Here is a 20,857-nt window from a genome sequence, read left to right on the forward strand (position 1 = left end):
ATTTTTTTCTCTCACCCATTAACTTGCATTGGCGATTGCAATCCACTCGCAGCATGCTGCGCTTTTTTTATCAGTCTGATTGCAATTCGATCCGAGCTGATAAAAAAAATCGCAAATGAGCACTGAATCATTTAATAACAATGGTCCGAATGTAGTTTAATTTTTTTTATCTGATTGCACTCTGTCCAGTTTATTCGCTTATGTGAGTGAGCCCTGAAAGGGGTTTTCTCGTCTGGTTAAATGGGTAAAACTGCAAAGTGCACTATGCAGTTTGCTTCTTATTAAAAATCTCCTTCATTCTCAAGAATGGAGAGATTTTTAATTACCGTATGTAGTTTACTGGTTGTTGCCCAGGTTACCAGCCACTTCAGAGGCTGATCTCCAAAGTTAGAAGTGTGCTGCTCTGCTTTAAAGCTGGATGGATCATTCCAAATCCAGACCTCCATGGGATATTAAGTTTGATTTACATTGATCATTTTTATGTTTTATTGTTCTCAACACATTCCACTATGTAAAGAATAAAGACTTGCAACTGGAATATTTCATTCAGTGATATCTAGGATGTGGGATTTTAGTGTTCCTTTTATTTTTTTGAGCAAAAAACTGTGATCTTTATTCACCCATGTATGTGCAACGTTTCGGCTCTTCAAACTGTGAGCTCTTCTCAAGCCATGAAAGAGTTCTGTATAGTGCTGCTTTCAGTTGAAGGTATATATATATATATATATATATATATATATATATATATATATATATATATATATATATATATATATAATATAAAAAAAATATATGTTCTGGTGTGGAAATGTGTATGTATGTGTATATATATATATATATATACATATATATATATATATATATATATATATATATATATATATATATATATATATATATATATATATATATATATATATATATATATATATATATATATATATATATATATATATATACAGTACAGACCAAAGGTTTGGACACACCTTCTCATTTAAAGATTTTTCTTTCTGAGCTGCTGAAGTGAAAACCATTCCTGGTGACTACCTCTTGAAGCTCATCAAAAGAATGCCAAGAGTGTGCAAAGCAGTCATCATAGCAAAAGGTGGCTACTTGGAAGAACCTAGAATATAAGACATAATTTCAGTTGTTTCACACTTTTTTGTTAAGTATATAATTCCACATGTGTTAATTCATAGTTGTGATGCCTTCAGTGTGAATTTACAATATTCATAGTCTTGAAAATACAGAAAAATCTTTAAATGAGAAGGTGTGTCCAAACTTTTGGTCTGTATATATATATATATATATATATATATATATATATATACACACAAATATATACAGTCGTATGTAGAGTTATCCTCATGCAGGTATATACTCTGAGTTGAATTTGTCTTTTGCGCTCCTTTGTGGATAAGTCGGGGGTTACTGAAGGGTTATGTAGAGAAATATTTTTATAAGTTAGTCTTCAGCTAAGTCTTTCCACCCAGTCCCAGGGGGAGCGTGCAGATCCGAGCCTGAAGTATATAGAATAATAAAAGTAAGAAGAAACAGGCAGTGATTGCTAGAAGTCGTATCGGAGCTGTCACACCCAGGACCTGAATTCTTTATCAGTTACATACGGCTGCAGCGATGTCATTGTGAATGGGAATGTGCAATCTGAGACCGTCCTGTTAGCGAAAATAAAGTTGCTTTAAAGCCTTTGGCCGTGAGAGGGGTTAAAGAAATCCGGTAGTATTTTCCTCCCAGCGTAAGGCCTGGCGGTAACAATATACGGGGCCGTTCAGCGCCAGCGTTTCTTTGGTGGGGCTGTTTTCCTAGGTTGAGAAGAGTGATGATTATTTTACACACATGTCGGCACTCACAGGACCAGACATTCACATTTCACCAGGGCTACTTTTATTGTCCATTTCAGAAAACGAGACATATTACTGACAATGAGATGTAGACAGGCGGCTATGTGTCGTTTAGGGCTATTTCCTCGAAAAGCAAAGGGCCAATCCAGGGTCTAAAAAAAAAATACATTATTATTTTCCAAAACAGCACCACACCTGTATACAGGTTGGGTATGGTACTGCAGCTCAGCACAATCCACTTCAATGGAGCTGAGCTGCAATACCAGATACAACCTATGGACAGGGGTGGCGCTGTTCGGAGGAGAGAAAATGTGTCTTTCCAGTTTCAGATATATTTGGTTCCGAGGAAACAGAGTGACCACTAATATGGCCGCCATTTCCGCTTCCCTAAGGGTTGTCACCTACATGGAGCAGAAGCAAGAATTGCAAGCTTGTCTCTTTATTAAATGACATCAAGGGGGGATGTCTCCTTCATTAGGGGTTCTTAGCTACCACCTGTACAAGGGGAAACATGTTCTTGTCAAGGGGGTTCTAAATGGGGATCTGCATTTCTGTTTTCTTCCCCAGTGGTCTAGACAGTCACCCAGACCCCCACCAATCCAGAGAACCGAGGCTCAAATGGAGTGGAGGTTGATCATGTGCACTGCCGGTCCATTCATTCTTAATAGGACCGCCGAAGATAGCCTGGCTTTGTGCTCAGATAGTCTGAGGCACTCCCAAAAGATTGAACTGAGCGACAGTACGCCTTGTTGACCACCGCTGGTTATTCAGAGTCCTGGTTCTTGGAAACAGTGGATGTCCTATCGGTGGGACCCCTGCGAAGAGTATGTTATTCCCTTATTCTATGGATACTGGATCATTTTTAAACTTGACACCCTTTAATCAGTTTTTTAAGTATCACCTCCCTGTTAAACTTCCACCTGTGACCTCCATAGGCCTTCATAGGGCATTTGGAAAGAGGCAGTGCCCAAATAACTGCAGAACTTTGCAAGGGCTGGAGTTGCCATTTTCGATGCCTATAGTTGAACCTAAATGAAAAACATTAAGCTCCACTAGTAAATCTTTTCACTTTTTCCTCCAGATCCGAGCCAGAAGCCATTTAAAAGGAAACGCTCTATCATTAACTGGACCTTTTGGCGCGGTTCGAACTCTCATCTGGATAATATCCCTCTTTCTCCAACCTCTTCAAGTCCTGGAAAGCTTTTTGGACTTTCGTTGCCAGCCATATGCGAGAATGACAACCTGCCCAAGTCTGTTATGGTGAGCACAATTTCCAAAAACATATTGACCTGGAAGCACATCAGATGTATAAATACTTTTCCATATTGCTTTACTATTCACACAGCTGCCTTATAAATCTCAATGGAGGCCTTTGTGTTGTGCGCCATAAACAAAAAAGAAAAGCTACCGTCAGCTGCCACTTGGGGCAGCACTTTACATACAGATTTATAGAACTAGTAATGTGCAGTTTGTGGATGGCTCCATGTAGTGGAGGCTGAAGATAGCCAAAATGTGATCTTTTCATTTTCCGCCTGTGTAAGTGTGTTTGAAACTAAAAAACATAACATATTTGATATTGGCCAAAGCAACATTTTTTTGTAATTAATGAGCTTTAGTCTTATAAGTTCATGAAGTTTATGCATACTAAGATCATTATTAAGACTATTATTTTGTATTAATCCAAAGGAGGGTTTGGTTTCTATAAAATATTAAAATAGGTTGTCTATGCTTGGAGCTCACTCTATGTGACTGCAGACTTGTGATTCCATACAACGTGCACACTGTGCTCTGTCAGGATTCTTCAGTTTGCATACATGTCACATACTGACTAGACATGCGCAGACTCACGCAATACAAGTGAATTTGAGCAAGGCCAGACACATCTAGTCGGAATGTGGCCTAAAGTATGCGAATCACAAACTTGCTCCTGTGTCCGGAGAAACCTGACAGTTCACACTGTGCGTGCAGTGATGATTCACAAGTTTGCAATTACATAGAGTGACTGCAGGCTTGAATCCCAAGCCTAGACATCCGCTTTAATTGGGGCTCTTGGGCCCTAGGCCCTCAGTTGTCATGTACCTTTTATAATACTCGCAGAGGGCACTAGATGCAGCTGCTACTTCTGCACACCCCTGGTTCTTGTTTTGAGAGGTTGTACACCAATATGATATATAAGGTAGTAATAATAAAGTATATGGTGTAGAACATTTGTAAAAAATTAGAAAATTCTTCTACATTTTTGAGGGTAGGCTTTTAGGCTACGTTCACATTTGCGGTCAGCGCCGCAGCGTCGGGCGCCGCAGCGGCGCCGCATGCGTCATGCGCCCCTATATTTAACATGGGGGCGCATGGACATGCGTCGCACTTGCGTTTTGCGCCGCATGTGTCACTGCGGCGCCCGCGTCCGGGCGCAGAGGACGCAGCAAGTTGCATTTTTGCTGCGTCCAAAATCAATGAAAAAAAGGACGCATGCGGCGCAAAACGCAGCGTTGTGCATGCGTTTTGCTGCGTTTTTGTTTGCGTTGTGCGCTGCGGCGCCGACGCTGCGGCGCACAACGCAAATGTGAACGTAGCCTAAGATGTTAGATGAAAGTCCACCAATCCACCAATTTTAGCGGAACTGGTCAGGTATCTAAAGTTTATGGGGACTTCCCAACTGTCTCACAACAGATGATGGTGGGGTAGAGAAGAATCGGGCATGCTGACTCACAAAACGCAATCAATTTCTTTCCCGGAGGGATGAGAGAAACTGCTGCCACGGGTGCAATATACTGTAGAGCTTCATTAAAACTGGAGCAGAAAAAGCCATAGAGGAAATTCCTCTGATAAAAAAAAAAACAGTATGGTAAAAGTAGAAAATTAAGATAGAAACTGCGCTAAAGGAGAGGACGAGGAAAGAACCAGCAATACCGGAACGGTCCACAAATAAAATGCTCAAAGCAGAACAACACCACCACTCCCCCAGAGAATATCAGTCGTAGTGGTACACCCACTTGCCCATATCAAACCCTACAGTGGTGTCACCTAAAAAGACAACTGAGGCTGATCAGCTTACCTAAGTAAATAAAGTGCTCCATCGCACACTGCAGATATGACCGGAAACCTCAGGACCTGTAGTCTACAACCAGCACGCCGCAAGCACTTTATTTACTTAGGTAAGCTGATCAGCCTCAGTTGTCTTTTTAGGTGACACCACTGTAGGGTTTGATATGGGCAAGTGGGTGTACCACTACGACTGATATTCTCTGGGGGAGTGGTGGTGTTGTTCTGCTTTGAGCATTTTATTTGTGGACCGTTCCGGTATTGCTGGTTCTTTCCTCGTCCTCTCCTTTAGCGCGGTTTCTATCTTATTTTTCTGTTTTAGTATACATGCGGGTGGGCACTACCCGGTTTGATTCTTGCAGCTAAGGAGTGTTGTATTTGTTTGGGTGAGCGCCAGTGTTGACTTTGATTTCAGTATGGTAAAAGTAGTTTTTCATGACAGTAGCAAACCCATGACTTATATGTACTAATAGAGCTTATTAGAAGGTCTTATCTTCATTGGACAGACCCTTTTTTCCAGATAATCTAGAAAAACTACTAATATGATATATGCAAGATGAAATATTAAAGAAAAAATTAAAATTGAACTTTGCTTCCAATGGTAATGCATTAGATAAATTACTGGCCACAAGGAACCAGTGGCTTGACTAATGCCTATGGTCCACCAGGAGCGGTGCAGTAGAGTCATATACCCTGATTCATCAACGAGTTTTTGCCAAAAACCTTTGAAATGTCACCAAATTTTTTGTGCTATTCGAAGTTGCCCAAAAATGTTGGCATCTTTTTGCCAGTCCTGTCCAGCTCTGACGAAGTCGTAAGACCTGGGGTGGACCGGGTGTGGCAAAGCCTAGCAAACAAAATTCGGGGCCATGGTCTACGTGAAACAGTTCATTCCTGGTTTCCAAGAGTGCTTTAGTAGAGGCATAGGGCCCGATCGATCATTTGAGCCCCAGTTCTCTGGATTGGTGGTGGTCTCAGCATCCAAAATCCCTTTTCTTTTTTGCCTTTTGATATTTGTTGATGGTTTTTGCCCAAAATTCTTCACAAATGGTGCCTGCAGATTAATTTTTACACAAAGCTCTTTATTTTTGTCTTTAAACATGCTTTACTCCTTATCTTAGAGCTAAACAAAGTTGCATGTTCTGTTAAAATGTCACACATCTCCAACGTTTGTGCAAGAATTTCTGGCGTAGCATGAAAACTCCAGACGTCACAATTTTTTGTGTGCAACTTTGCGACTTTGGTCATCTATGTGAAACATGGTATATTCCTCGCCTCAAGAAGTGCAGCAGTAGAGTTAGAGGCCCTGATTCATCAAGACCGGCGATTTTCATGCAATATTGATAAGGGGGCGTGCTGGAGTCAAACGCTCCGGATTCATTAAGAGTCATACGCGTGCACCTCACCTCAAACAACTGCAACTGAAGTAAGATTTCTGGTGTAAGATGCGCCACAATTCGTCTTCAATGTCCCACCATACACCCCGTCCCACCAACTCCTCCAATTTTTGCGCAGTTGTACAAAACTGGCATAAAAGCGCTAAAAGTCCCACTTTTTTTGTCAATCTGTGTTGATTAATCAGAGCCATAGTCTACATAAACCATGGTTTACTCCTTGCCTTCATTAGCGCTGCAATAGAGTCATTGTAGCAAGTCATTAAAGTCTTTACACCAGAAAACTTGACCGTCACAAAATTTAAAAATTGCGAGTTTTAGCGGTTGCATACTGGTCCCAACCAGTTGTGCCAATATGGGTATAGCATGGGCAATATGGGGTGTGGTAACGCCCGCCTATCAAATTCATCATATGCTATGCCAGTTAAATGATGTTTCTTACTCCAGAAATGTATTTGACTGGCGCACATTTCTGGAAACAGCACACACTGGGTAACAGATGATCCCAATTTGTTAAGTGGTGCACGCCGCTTAATAAACCAGGTGACTGTACTCCAGTGAGTGCTTTATTAATACTGACATGCGCGACGTGGAGGTAGTATACATGAAGCATGGCTTATTCCTTGCCTCCCAGATCGTCATACTCTATGTAAAACATGGCTTACTCCTTTCATACCGGATCGCCATACTCTACTTAAAACATGGCTTATTTCTTGCCCCCCTGATTGCCATACTCTACTTAAAACATGGTTTATTACTTGCCTGCCAGATCACCATACTCTACGTAAAACATGGCTTATTCCTTGCCTCCCAGATCACCATACTCTATGTAAACATGGTTTATTTCTTGCCTCCCAGATCACCATACTCTACGTAAAACATAGCTTATTCCTTGCCTTCAGGGTCGCCATATTCTACGTAAAGCATGGCTTATTCCTTGCCTCCTGGATCGATATATACACTACGTAAAACATGGCTTATTTCTTGCCTCTCGGACTGCAATACTCTACGTAAAACATGGCTTATTCCTTGCCCCTCGGATCGCCATACTCTACGTGAAACATGGCTTATTTCTTGCCCCCTGGATCACCATACTCTACGTAAAACATGGCTTATTCTTTGTGGAGTGCCCGGCGTCCAATAAAAAGGGGTGAAGTAAAGGGGAATAAAGTTTATAAGGTGTTAGTTCGTGATGCCACCCATGCTTTTTGGCAATAATAAGATGGCTGGCGCTGTGATTCAGGTCCACTGGGGCAGTTGGTGACACAGCTGAGATGTTACAGCTCTCCATGGGTAGAACTAGGCCCCAGGGCTACTGGTACAGTTTGTGAGGGACCGTGGACGTTGGGGTGCAGGACTGAGGGTGCGGGAAATGACTGGAGGACACAAGGATTGTAATTTCCTTTACCTTTGCTTGTTTGTAGAATGTGCAGTCCGGGGCACGGGTAACAGGCGATGATGGGGGTCCGGGCAGCCTGGAAGCAATTGAGAATCCACCTAGCCAGGTGGGTTCGGAGGCCTTCCTTCTGTGCTATACTCTTAGGTCCTTGCTAACTGAAGCTCTGCACAAGTTTTTCTCACTGTCTATTAGTTTGTGTAAAACATTACCCGCATGGCAAGCCGCTTGAGTCTATTCCAGGTGTCGCTCATTGGTGGCGGCTCCGGGCTCTGGGATGCTGCTGGGTGTTAGATGGGCCAGGAGACCTGCAGTCTCCTGCCCTCCGGATTTAGCTGCTGGGACTTCTGTACCAGATAAACCATGAACTCCGGTGTCCGATTTCTGGGCGCTCAGCTCTGGGGTGAGCTTGGACACAGCTCCACTCCTCAAGCTCTCCTCAACTTCCCTCCTCTCTCTTCACTCTCTCAGACTAGACTGACTAACCCCGCCTCCAGGCCAGAACTTATATGGAAGCTCCCTTGAAGTTGGGTCTCAAGCTCCCCCTTCTGGTCTGGAGTAAGGAAAGCATTGGATGCTGGTATTACCTGGTAAGGGGACCCCTCCTTGCTTCCAGGCATGACATCACCCCCTGTGAGGGAGGCAATGCCGCTGTGGCAGCCAGACTCCTGGGGTGCCACATTTGCCTCCCGGATCGCAATACTCTATGTAAAACATGGGTTATTCCTTGCCTCCTGGATCGCCATACTCTACGTAAAACATGGCTTATTCCTTGCCTCCCGGATCGCCATACTCTACATAAAACATGGCTTATTTTGTGCCTCCCGGATCACCATACTCTACATAAAACATGGCTTATTTCTTGCTAATCACTCAAGACAAATTATAATTTTGCACAATGAGAACAAATCCGGCGGTGTTGTATGTGTGAGCTAAACAAAGTGTCTTTAAAATAAGATATTAATCTTCATTTACAATCATTTTCTGCCGGGTTGTACGTGTCTGGAAAAACGTAGCTTGCTAACCATTGGCGTAGGTTTAAGAAACTGGCACAGAGTAGACAGAAAATTCTTAGATTATACATTGTGTGTTGTGAACGTTAATGTCATGATGTATGACTGCACCGTCAGTACGTGACAATATAAGCATAGCTTAATATATGGCATCAAACTACAGAACTATATATGTGACTGCCGAGCACGTACAGGATTATGCGGGTCCAGCATTACTAGCTGTAAGGCAAAATGTAAGCACAGATCCATAGTCAGCTTTCTAGCAGATGTAAAAACTATCAATAAAGGAAAATGCCCCCCTAAAATAAAAAAAAACTGTTTTAGTCAACCCCTTCAGCTAAGAGCTTAGGAATTACAGGTCCTTCTCAAAAAATTAGCATATAGTGTTAAATTTCATTATTTACCATAATGTAATGATTACAATTAAACTTTCATATATTATAGATTCATTATCCACCAACTGAAATTTGTCAGGTCTTTTATTGTTTTAATACTGATGATTTTGGCATACAACTCCTGATAACCCAAAAAACCTGTCTCAATAAATTAGCATATCAAGAAAAGGTTCTCTAAACGACCTATTACCCTAATCTTCTGAATCAACTAATTAACTCTAAACACATGCAAAAGATACCTGAGGCTTTTAAAAACTCCCTGCCTGGTTCATTACTCAAAACCCCCATCATGGGTAAGACTAGCGACCTGACAGATGTCAAGAAGGCCATCATTGACACCCTCAAGCAAGAGGGTAAGACCCAGAAAGAAATTTCTCAACAAATAGGCTGTTCCCAGAGTGCTGTATCAAGGCACCTCAATGGTAAGTCTGTTGGAAGGAAACAATGTGGCAGAAAACGCTGTACAACGAGAAGAGGTGACCGGACCCTGAGGAAGATTGTGGAGAAGGACCGATTCCAGACCTTGGGGAACCTGAGGAAGCAGTGGACTGAGTCTGGTGTGGAAACATCCAGAGCCACCGTGCATTCCCCAGGTAAAGCCACTTTTGAACCATAAACAGCGGCAGAAGCGCCTGACCTGGGCTACAGAGAAGCAGCACTGGACTGTTGCTAAGTGGTCCCAAGTACTTTTTTCTGATGAAAGCAAATTTTGCATGTCATTCGGAAATCAAGGTGCCAGAGTCTGGAGGAAGACTGGGGAGAAGGAAATGCCAAAATGCCTGAAGTCCAGTGTCAAGTACCCACAGTCAGTGATGGTGTGGGGTGCCATGTCAGCTGCTGGTGTTGGTCCACTGTGTTTCATCAAGGGCAGGGTCAATGCAGCTAGCTATCAGGAGATTTTGGAGCACTTCATCTCCATAAAGCATTTCAGCCGATGGAAGCATGAAGATTTCATTTTTCAGCACGACCTGGCACCTGCTCACAGTGCCAAAACCACTGGTAAATGGTTTACCGACCATGGTATTACTGTGCTCAATTGGCCTGCCAACTCTCCTGACCTGAACCCCATAGAGAATCTGTGGGATATTGTGAAGAGAAAGTTGAGAGATGCAAGACCCAACACTCTGGATGAGCTTAAGGCCGCTATTGAAGCATCCTGGGCCTCCATAACATCTCAGCAGTGTCACAGGCTGATTGCCTCCATGCCACGCCGCATTGAAGCAGTCATTTCTGCCAAAGGATTCCCGACCAAGTATTGAGTGCATAACTGAACATTATTATTTGATTGTTTTTTTGTTTGTTATTAAAAAACACTTTTATTTGATTGGACGGGTGAAATATGCTAATTTATTGAGACAGGTTTTTTGGGTTATCAGGAGTTGTATGCCAAAATCATCAGTATTAAAACAATAAAAGCCCTGACAAATTTCAGTTGGTGGATAATGAATCTATAATATATGAAAGTTTAATTGTAATCATTACATTATGGTAAATAATGAAATTTAACACTATATGCTAATTTTTTGAGAAGGACCTGTATATACAGCGGATTCAAGGTTATGTGAATTCTGGAAAAAGCAAGGTGGTTGTAACAAATATGACCTCCAGGGGACCCATAGTAAAGTCCGAATTGGGCAGTAATCTGAATTGTAGTAATGCAAACAGCAGCATAACTAGTTGAGCAGCAGTTGAATACTGATAGTGGCATCATACATCACATATGTGAGGAACCCACATAATAGATTTAGACACAAGAAGCCACTAAAAGCAACAAGCTTCATGGGCAAAATCTGTTAATGATCATGGTAGGGATAGTTAACATGTCTCCCACCTTCCCATTGTGCTCAGTTTCTCAGATTTCAGGTCCTATATTACATTTTCAATGGGTGGTTTAGGGGTTAAAAGTAGTAGTACTTCTGTTAACCTTCCTGGTAGTCCAGAATGGTTTAGAAGATTGGCATAAAAGAGAGGGAGTTTGGCTTCGCCAATAAATCAGCTGTAAAAGGGGAGTCTGGCTTAAGGTACCGTCTCACAGTGGCATTAAGGTACCGTCTCACAGTGGCACTTTGGTCGCTACGACGGCACGATCCGTGACGTTCCAGCGATATCGTTACGATCTCGCTGTGTCTGACACGCTACTGCGATCAGGGACCCCGCTGAGAACCGTACGTCGTAGCAGATCGTTTGAAACTTTATTTCGTCGCTGGATCACCCGCTGACATCGCTGCATCGGCGTGTGTGACGCCGATGCAGCGATGTCTTCACTGGTAACCAGGGTAAATATCGGGTTACTAAGCGCAGGGCCGCGCTTAGTAACCCGATGTTTACCCTGTTTACCATGGTAAATGTAAAAAAAAAAACCACTACATACTTACATTCCGGTGCCTGTCACGTCCCCGGGCGTCCGCTTCCCTGCACTCCTCCTGCATCCTGTGTCAGCGCCGGCCGGCCGTACATCAGAGCACAGCGGTGACGTCACCGCTCTGCTTTACGGCCGCGCTTACACAGGATGCAGGAGGAGTGCAGGGAAGCGGACGCCCGGGGACGTGACAGGCACCGGAATGTGAGTATGTGTTTTTTTTTTTTACATTTACAATGGTAACCAGGGTAAACATCAGGTTACTAAGCGCGGCCCTGCGCTTAGTAACCCGATGTTTACCCTGGTTACCCGGGGACTTCGGCATCGTTGGTCGCTGGAGAGCGGTCTGTGTGACAGCTCCCCAGCGACCACACAAGGACTTTCCAACGATCACGGCCAGGTCGTATCGCTGGTCGTGATTGTTGGAAAGTTGCAGAGTGTGACGGTTCCCTTAGTCAATAAGTCAGACATGAAATGGAAGGAGTCTAGTTTAGCCAATAATTATTTATCCATGAAACAGAAGGAGTGTGGCTTATCCAATAAGTCATCCATGAAACAGAAGGATTTCGGCTTAGCCAATAAGTTGGCCATGAAACATAAGTCTGGCTTAGCCAATAAGTTGGCCATGAAACATAAGTCTGGCTTAGCCAATAAGTTGGCCATGAAACATAAGTCTGGCTTAGCCAATAAGTTGGCCATGAAACATAAGTCTGGCTTAGCCAATAAGTCAGCCATGAAACAGAAGGAGTCCGGCTTAGTAATAAATCAGCGATGAAATAGAAGGAGACTGGCTTAGTCAATAAGTCAGCCATGAAACCGGAGTCTAGCTTAGCTAATAAGTCATCCATGAGACAGAAGTCTGACTTAGCCAACAAGTCGGCCATGAAACATAAGTCTGGCTTAGCCAATAAGTCAGCCATGAAACAGAAGGAGTCCGGCTTAGCAATAAATCAGCCATGAAATAGAAGGAGACTGGCTTAGTCAATAAGTCAGCCATGAAACAGGAGTCTGGCTTAGCCAATAAGTCATCCATGAAACAGAAGTCTGGCTTAGTCAATAAGTCAGCCATGAAACAGAAGGAGTCCAGCTTAGCAATAAATCAGCCATGAAACAGGAGTCCAGCTTAGCTAATAAGTCAGCCATGAAACAGAATGAGTCTGGCTCAGCCAATAAATCAGCCATGAAATAGAAGGAGACTAGCTAAGGCCTCTTTCACACATCAGTTTTTTGCCGTCTGTCACAATCCATTGGCTCGATGGATCAACGGATCCGTCGCAGAATGTGAAAAACTGATGCGACGGATTCGTTTTTCGACGGATCTGACTAGGGGGGCTGGCTAATTGGATCCAAAAAAAGCGGAGCATGCCTCAGTTTAAAAAACGGAATCCGTTGCCGGATTCCGTCATTTGACGGACCCGTGCCCATAGGCTTCCATTCTAGCAAACGACGGACGGCGATGGATCCGTCGCTGTCCGTTTTTTCAACGGAGACAAAAATTGTTACTTTGTCCGCTGTCTCTGGCCGCCGGACAAACAATTTTCTTAAGATCCGGCGAACGACAGGTAAAACATGAGGCCATCCGTCGCCGGATCCGTTTTTTTCAAAATTTGATGGATTGCGACTGATAGCAAAAAACTGATGTGTGAAAGGGGCCTCAGTCAATAAGTCAGCCATGAAGCAGAGGGAGTCTGGCTTAGCCAATTAAGCTGACAGAAAGCCCCCTTCATACAGGATAGCCTGGCTACTGCATTATGCTCTATCTCTTTTTGCAACCATTTTAATAAGCATTTTTTGACAAACACAAACAGATAATAAAGAGGGGGAAGGAAAAGGGAAAAATGGAAAAAGGGGAGGATTGAAGTAGATTTTTACCTTGCTTTATTAGGAGGGTAGATCAATGGGAAAAATATAGGAAAGTGAATGAAAAAAAAGGAAAAGGAAATAAGGAGATAAGCAGCAGCGCCATAGAAGGTTTACAGGACCTGCAAAAATTGTTAACAATAACTTACCTTTACAGTAAAAGGTATAATGAGATGGTCAAGTGGTAAATGTTCTGTTTAGTTATTTAGTTGATCAGATTAGACATTTCTCTCCAAAAAGAATGTAATTTTAGCACTATAGGTCTATCTATATGCTTTCTCTTGTAGCAATGTCCCCATACTACTCCCCATATGTAATAATGTCTCCCATCCTGCTCCCCATCTTGTAGTAATGTCTCCATTCTGATCCCTATCTTGTATTAATGTCTCCCATCCTTGTCCCCATCTTGTACTAATGTACTCCATGCTGGTCCCCATCTTGTAGTAATGTCTCGCATCCTGGTCTCCATCTTGTAGTAATGTCTCGCATCCTGGTCTCCATCTTGTAGTAATGTCCCCATCTTGTACCAATTTCCCCCATCCTGTTCCCTATCTTGTAGTAATGACCCCATTTTAGTCCCCATCTTATAGCATTGTCCCTATCCTGGTCCTCATCTTGTAGCAATTGTAAGGTTTTAGTCACTCGGCTGCAGGTTGAGGCAAGCACAGGAAGCAGTTTTCATAAAATGTTCCGTCAGGTTTTATTCGCTCCATAAACCTGATTAAGTTTAAGTGAACAAAAGATAGCCCTCTGCGGCACAAAATGAAAACAAACAGAAAAACAAGTAGTTCATATAGCACTGCAGGTCTGCCCACTCAGGTCAGTGTCTTTGCAAACACCCACTGGAGGCCTCCATGCCTCCAGTCACAGAACCATGGGCCAAACAACAGCCTCCATTATATAGGCTGTAACCACACCCAGAGGTGAGCTATTTGGGCAGCCAGACCCGCCCATCTCTCATAGCTACCCGCAACCCTGTCCTAGGTGCACCAAACGAACCTCTTAGTGCTTACGTGCACTAAAGAAAATACTCCGGGTTACACCACAGAGCGCAGCCATCTTTGTAACACATGCCTCTCATCGACTAAGCGGCCATTAGCCTCCTTACACAATGTTACCATCTTGTAGCAATGTCCCCATACTTGTCTCTATCCTGTAATAATATCTCTCCATTTGGTCCTCATCTTTTAGTAATTTTCCCCCATACTGGTCCCCTTCTTGTAGTAATGGTCCCATCTTGTTCTCCTTTTTGCATCAGCATCCCCCATCCTGGTCACCTCCTTATAATAATGTCCCCTTCTTGTAACAACGTCCCCCATTCTACCACTCTTCACATACACATAAACAGATTCTTCTAAACTGACCTCACTCCCCCGACGAACAGCGTCCTCTTCCTTTTGCACAGCCGGTTCGGCGCATGGCAGCAACCTCATACTCTACCCGAGAAGACACACCGACCTCGGCTGCCGGCCTCTGACTGGCCTGTTGCTGGTATTGGTATTGCCGAGCAGAGAGTTGGTCTCTGCGCCACAATACATTTCAATTGAATGTGCGTCACTGAACTGTCCAGAAGCGTTGGCGTTGGCGGCCCCCTGAAACAGGCTGCGATCATCCCAGAGAGCTCCGGTGCCTGTGGACCACATGTTTGAGACCCCAGCTCTAGCTTTATGCTCTGTCTATTTGTGGCAGCCTTACCTATGTAGGATTGCTTCTGCACCTTGATCTTGTTTGCGTTCTTTATGTAAATCCTCTTTAATTACCTTCAGGATATGTTATCTGTCCTTTGCCAAGATGGACCATTCACAAGAGGCATCTTCAGACGTTCTGCCAATGCGAAATCCTGCAAAGAGATGAAAGAAAGACTCAACTCTGGATTGGATGTTGATTTTGCATGTGAATCGATTTTTGTTACTGCATCTGTGTTTAAGGTACGTCGGACTTTAAGAATACAGCGTGAGATCACAGATATCAAAAACTAGTATGGGAACTGGTGATATTGATACAATAATTCAGTGCTAAAACATAAATAGATTTCAGATACGACAGATGACAAAACGGCACATAGATATCGGATACATACAGGCCAATTCCTAAAAGGTTGGGACGCTGTGTAAAATTTCAAGATATTCTCTTGTTTCATATTTTATTCACAGTAGAACATAGGACACAGAAGTTGAACATTAAACATTTTTCCATTTCATTTGGAAACATTAACTCACTTAGAAATTGATGGCAGCAACACATCTCAAAAAAGTGATGCCAAGGCCATGCCCACCATCGTGTAGCATCACCCTATTCTTTACACAACAGTATCTAAATGTCTGGAAGGTGAGGACACAATTGCTGTTGTCCCATTATTGTCTGATGGAGGATTCTCGCTGCTCCACAATCCAGGGTCTTTGCCGGATTTTTCATTTCCGAATGCGCTAAACTTTTTCTGTTGGTGGAAGGTCCGGACTGCAGGCGGCCGGATCATCACGCGAACTCTTCTTCTGAGAAACCATGCTGTTGTGCTGGATGCAGTATGTGGCTTAGCAATGTCTTGCCGAAATATACAAGATCTTCCCTGAAATAGATGTTGTCTGGATGTAGCATGTGTTGTTCTAAAACCTCTCTATAAGGCTCAGCACTGGTAGTGCCTTACACAGTATGTACGCTGCCCCTGCCATAGGCACTAATAGAGCCCCATACCATCAGAGATGCAGGAACTGTGCCCGGATAACAAGCTGGATGGTCCTTCTATTGAGGGCACAATGTCTATGCTTTCCATAAAGAATTTCACATTTTGATTCTTCTGATCACAGAACAGTTTTCTGTTTTGCATCAATCTATTTTAAATGAGCTTTAGCCCAGTGAAGACTCTGTATTGTGTTGATAAATGGCTTTGCATGATTGAGCTTTACCTTGCATTTGTGCACTGCGTGGTGAACTGTGTTCACAGACAATGATTTTTGGAAGTATTCATGATCCCATGCAGTGAATCATGCCTGTTTTTAATGCAGTGTTGCCTGAGGGCCTGTAAATCACGGGGATCCAAAATCGACCATCAACCTTGTCCTTTCTGCATCTGGATTTCTCCAGAATCTCTCAATGTCTTGCTGATATTATGTGCTGTAGTTGGTAGAATATTCAAAGTCTTTGCAATTTTACATCAAGGAACATTTTTTTAAAATTGTTTCACAATTTTTTGATGCAGTTGTTCACAGATTGGTGAACCCCTGACTACCTTTGCTTCTGAGAGACTCTGCCTCTCTAACATGCTCTTTTTAGACACAGTCATGTGACTTAGTTGAAAAATGACCTTCCAGCCGTTTTAAATTAGTACCCCTTACTTTTCCAGAATTTCATTCCAGATGTGTTGCTGCCATCAGTTTTCAAATATCGATCTCTCTGTGAAAAACTGGCCAGCACCTATTAACAAAATGAAGCAAGTGTGAACAGGTGCAAGCTGCTATGACTGAATAATACACAAACAAAAGAATACAGCAGCCTCTGTCTCTATCTATTTATCCATCTACTTAGGTGTCTAATAGCTATCCATTTATCTGATAACCATCTACATAACTATTTAATATCTATCTAGGTACTTAGATCTAGAGTATATTAAGTAATAAATGTATAGATATTAGATACAGCTATATAGTTATTAGATGGATGCATAGATACATTAGATAATAGTTGGATAGATATTAGATAGATCCCTTTGAGTCACAAGTTTGACGTTGGCATGTTGACATCTTTCCACATTTTCTGGTATCCACTGTTTTATTATAAATTCCCCCCTTTCCGTCCTCTTAGGATTTCCTTCGTAATATTCCCGGCAGTGTCTTTTCATCTAAACTTTGTGACAAATGGGTTTCTGTGCTGGATCAAGGAAGTCAAGCCGAGAAAATAAAAGCTGTTAAGAAGTGAGTATTTACCTATTTCACTGCTTTTACATATTTCACATGATTATAAAGAGCTCCTTCAGTGAGATGTGAAATTCTCCTGCACAGTTCACCATTATGAGGGCTGATATAGAGATATTCAACATACTGCAGTTTGTCAGGGAAAAGATAAAAAGTAATAAAGCGTATAAAAAAAAGTGGCGCAAAGTGTCAAAAGGCCAAATATTCTGCTGCGAATCAAACAATTTGCCACAAAAAATTGTATTAAAATAGAAACATGTATATATGTATATACAAATGTATATACAGATTCGCACTGAAAGTAGCCAATAAAGTGTCCACAGAGAAAGCCAACTTCAAAAATCGTTGGTGAAGGTGCAATGGGCCACTAAATAAAAACAAGAAAGGGCCCACCTATGTTTTTCAAGAGCTTACATGTGGCATGCAGGTCATGAATGAACGTTATATAAAAGATAAATCAGTTGATGAAGATTTCCTGGTTGTCAGTTTTTGAAGTATAAAAGGAAAAAAAATATAAGTTTGTCATTATGTCTTTTTTTTATTCCAGGCTGCTAGAGAAGCTCCCACCAGTGAATATCACACTGCTGCGCTATGCGTTCGGAGTCCTACATTGCATTGAGCAACGTTCTGAAAGCAACCAAATGACGGCATTCAATCTTGCTGTGTGCATCTCTCCGAGCCTTCTGTGGTTGCCCAACCCTTCCAGCCCAGAGTTAGAGAGTGAATTCACAAGAAAGGTAAAAATGTTTAAAAAGAAAAAAAACAAAAGGCAAAATCCTTGAGATCCTTCTACTTCTAAGTTTAAAATTTCTATCTGTTCTAACAGCTCTCACGGGGTTCCTCACCCAACCTGTGCTTCTATTTCTCAATTTAAATTAGTAAAAAAAAATTTACGGTCGAGAGTCAAAAGTGAGCATAAAAATATATTAGAAAAAAAAAATGTCTAATACCCTGCTTGCCACCTCTCTCGGTAAAAGTGAAGAATCAGAAAATATCTTGAGCACTGCCAAAGAATCCCAAAACCAGCGCTTCTGGAAGGTTTCTTGTGTGTAATGCCTGGAAACTCCATCATCAGATGGAGCCCAATGTTCAACCACTCAATTATTGTAAAAGGAAGCAGAGAGGGGAGAAAAATGGATTCTTGTGTAGTGATTAGTGATGAGCGAGTGTACTCGTTGCTCGGGTTTTCCTGAGCACGCTCGGTGGTCTCAGAGTATTTATGACTGCTCGGAGATTTAGTTTTCATCCCGGCAGCTGAATGATTTACAGCTACTAGCCTGCTTGATTACATGTGGGGATTCCCTAGCAACCAGGCAACCCCCACATGTACTCAGCCTGGCTAGTAGCTGTAAATCATTCAGCTGCCGTGATGAAAACTAAATCTCTGAGCAGTCATAAATACTCGGAGGTCACCCGAGTGTGCTCGGGAAAACCCGAGCAACGAGTACACTCCCTCATCACTAGTAGTGATGAGCCAGTGTGCTCAGATAAGATGTTATCTGACCATGCTTGGGTGCTAACTGAGTGTCTTCAGCATCCTCGAAAAATATGTTCGACATCCGCAACACATGCAGGGATTTCCTGTTTGTTAGGCAATCCCTGCATGTGTTGGGGCAGTCTAACAGCCACGAGACATATGGGCGCGGGGACCTGAACATATTATTCGAGCTTGTCGAAGACACTTGGTCAGCACCCGAGCATGGCGGATAACTCCTTATCCGAGCACGCTCATCACTACTCTTGTCCCATTGTGCGGTTGGGTATGGCCATCTATGCACACAGATTTGGCCAGATCTAATCATCCCTGAACGTGTTTCTTCCTTCCTTCCAGATGTCGGTGCTTGTGCAGTTCCTGATAGAGAATTATTGCTCAACTTTCGGAGATGATATTTCATTGTTATATGCCAACTTGTCATCTAAGGAGAGAGAGGATAGCTCAGGTAAGTAGCATTCCTATAAATAATGACAAATTATAAAATGCCATGTGTACATACCGCTACGTATACCCTTGGCGTATGTGTACAATGAGTCTCTTTAAGGCACATTCCGCCCAAAATCTGCCAGCAAAGGCTCCGTAAAAGTAGCCCGTAAAATGAACATAGTGCACAGCAATGTTAAAACGACCTTGTAGTGCCCAATTCCGTCTTACATCACTTCTTTTAATCACTTGAGTGTTCGGAAACCTTGAAGAAGTTGAAAAAAAGTGACACTCTCATTCTTTGGGTGGCTTCCTCTGGAAGCCACCCATTCTCTATACTTAACATTATTCTCAGGAAACCTTAAGGAAAATAAAAGAAGAAGTGAATTAGAAATTTTTTAAAAAAATTTGTAAGCAGTTTTAACTCCAAAAAAGTCCTGAAAAAAGTCAGTGTGAACATAGCTTAATTAAAGGAAAGAATCCCTATTAAAGGAAAACTCAGGAACTGAAGGAACGGTGCAGGACTCTTCTTTTTGGCATTCTTTGAATTATTTGCCATCATGCCCCATTCCCCTATGCCTTGCACCAGGTATAGCACAATCTATCGGTTATATCTGGAGTAGTCCTTATATGCACCAATTTCTAAAAACAGAAGCAATTGAAAAGAAAATTGCTAAAATCCTATAGAAGACTGAAAAAAAGAGATTAAGGTCCTAATTATATAAAAGCGCAAAAGCATCATCTGTGATGGAAAAACCATGACTGTGGGACAACGCCTAATAGAAAGGATTTCAGTCACTGCTATTTTTCCACAATCTTCTGTTGTTTTACATACACATATAGGAGAGCTCAGCAGTGTATGACCGCACAGAACAGAGGAGGATGAGGAGGACACTGCACCTAGTGATCAAGGGGCCCTGAGATCTCCTGCCTGGGAATAGTTAGCTGATGTGATAGGCTCATACTTCTTGTAAAGTATAGCTCCACATTGGTGGTAAACCACATGATTATACTGTATATTACTCCCAGGACCTATGTATAGAATAATTGATAGGGAGAAATGGCTGCTCCGGAGTTCGGCAGCCACTAGTATATGTCACTGTTCTTGGGATTCTTACTACAGGTTCCAGCATGCCTATGGGCAAAGGCAAGACATAGGAGAAAAATACAGCTCCTCTTTCATGATGGCATCAACAGGAACTGAAGGCTTTCTAGTGTTGGATGGAAATGGGCATCTTTTTGCTGCCTGCCCTCAATCAGGCAGGATAAACTGGCAAATTCAACTCCATCTTAGGTAGATCTATCTTAGGCAGCTAAGTCCTGATATTTCCGGTACTGGAAAAAAACAGAACCGGTGCTATAAGTATCCATGTGTAGAATCCGTGTGTCATCCATGTGCACCATCAGTGTGACATGTACTGGAATAGAATGACAGATGTTTAGGTGTTGTATGTGCAGAGATAGATAGATAGATAATAGATAGATAGATAGATAGATAGATAGATAGATAGATAGATAGATAGATAGATAGATAATAGATAGATAGATGATAGATAGAAAAAATGGCACATGCAATCAAGTGGGTGCACAGGCCTCCCAGCAACTAATCCATATACTTGCCAAATATACATGAATCAAAAAAAATGGAAGGCAGCACTCCAGGCTTAGCAAAAGATATAAGTGGACTTTATTGGGCCCACATGGCGTGGTGCG

The 20,857-nt window shown here is 42.4% G+C and overlaps 1 protein-coding gene across 1 annotated transcript in view; it reads left to right on the plus strand.

Annotated features, from left to right (window-relative positions):
• ARHGAP20 (Rho GTPase activating protein 20) overlaps positions 1–20,857 on the plus strand; it is a 160,052-nt gene that overhangs the window by 129,394 nt on the left and 9,801 nt on the right. Inside the window, exons 10-14 of the mRNA XM_077298330.1 lie at positions 2,941–3,119; positions 15,085–15,246; positions 17,117–17,226; positions 17,774–17,963; positions 19,058–19,166. Of these exons, the coding sequence (XP_077154445.1) occupies positions 2,941–3,119; positions 15,085–15,246; positions 17,117–17,226; positions 17,774–17,963; positions 19,058–19,166 (750 nt within the window). The remainder of the gene's footprint in view (positions 1–2,940; positions 3,120–15,084; positions 15,247–17,116; positions 17,227–17,773; positions 17,964–19,057; positions 19,167–20,857) is intronic.

The sequence above is a fragment of the Ranitomeya variabilis genome, chromosome 3 (genome assembly GCF_051348905.1).
Source record: "Ranitomeya variabilis isolate aRanVar5 chromosome 3, aRanVar5.hap1, whole genome shotgun sequence".
Lineage (NCBI taxonomy): Eukaryota > Metazoa > Chordata > Amphibia > Anura > Dendrobatidae > Ranitomeya > Ranitomeya variabilis.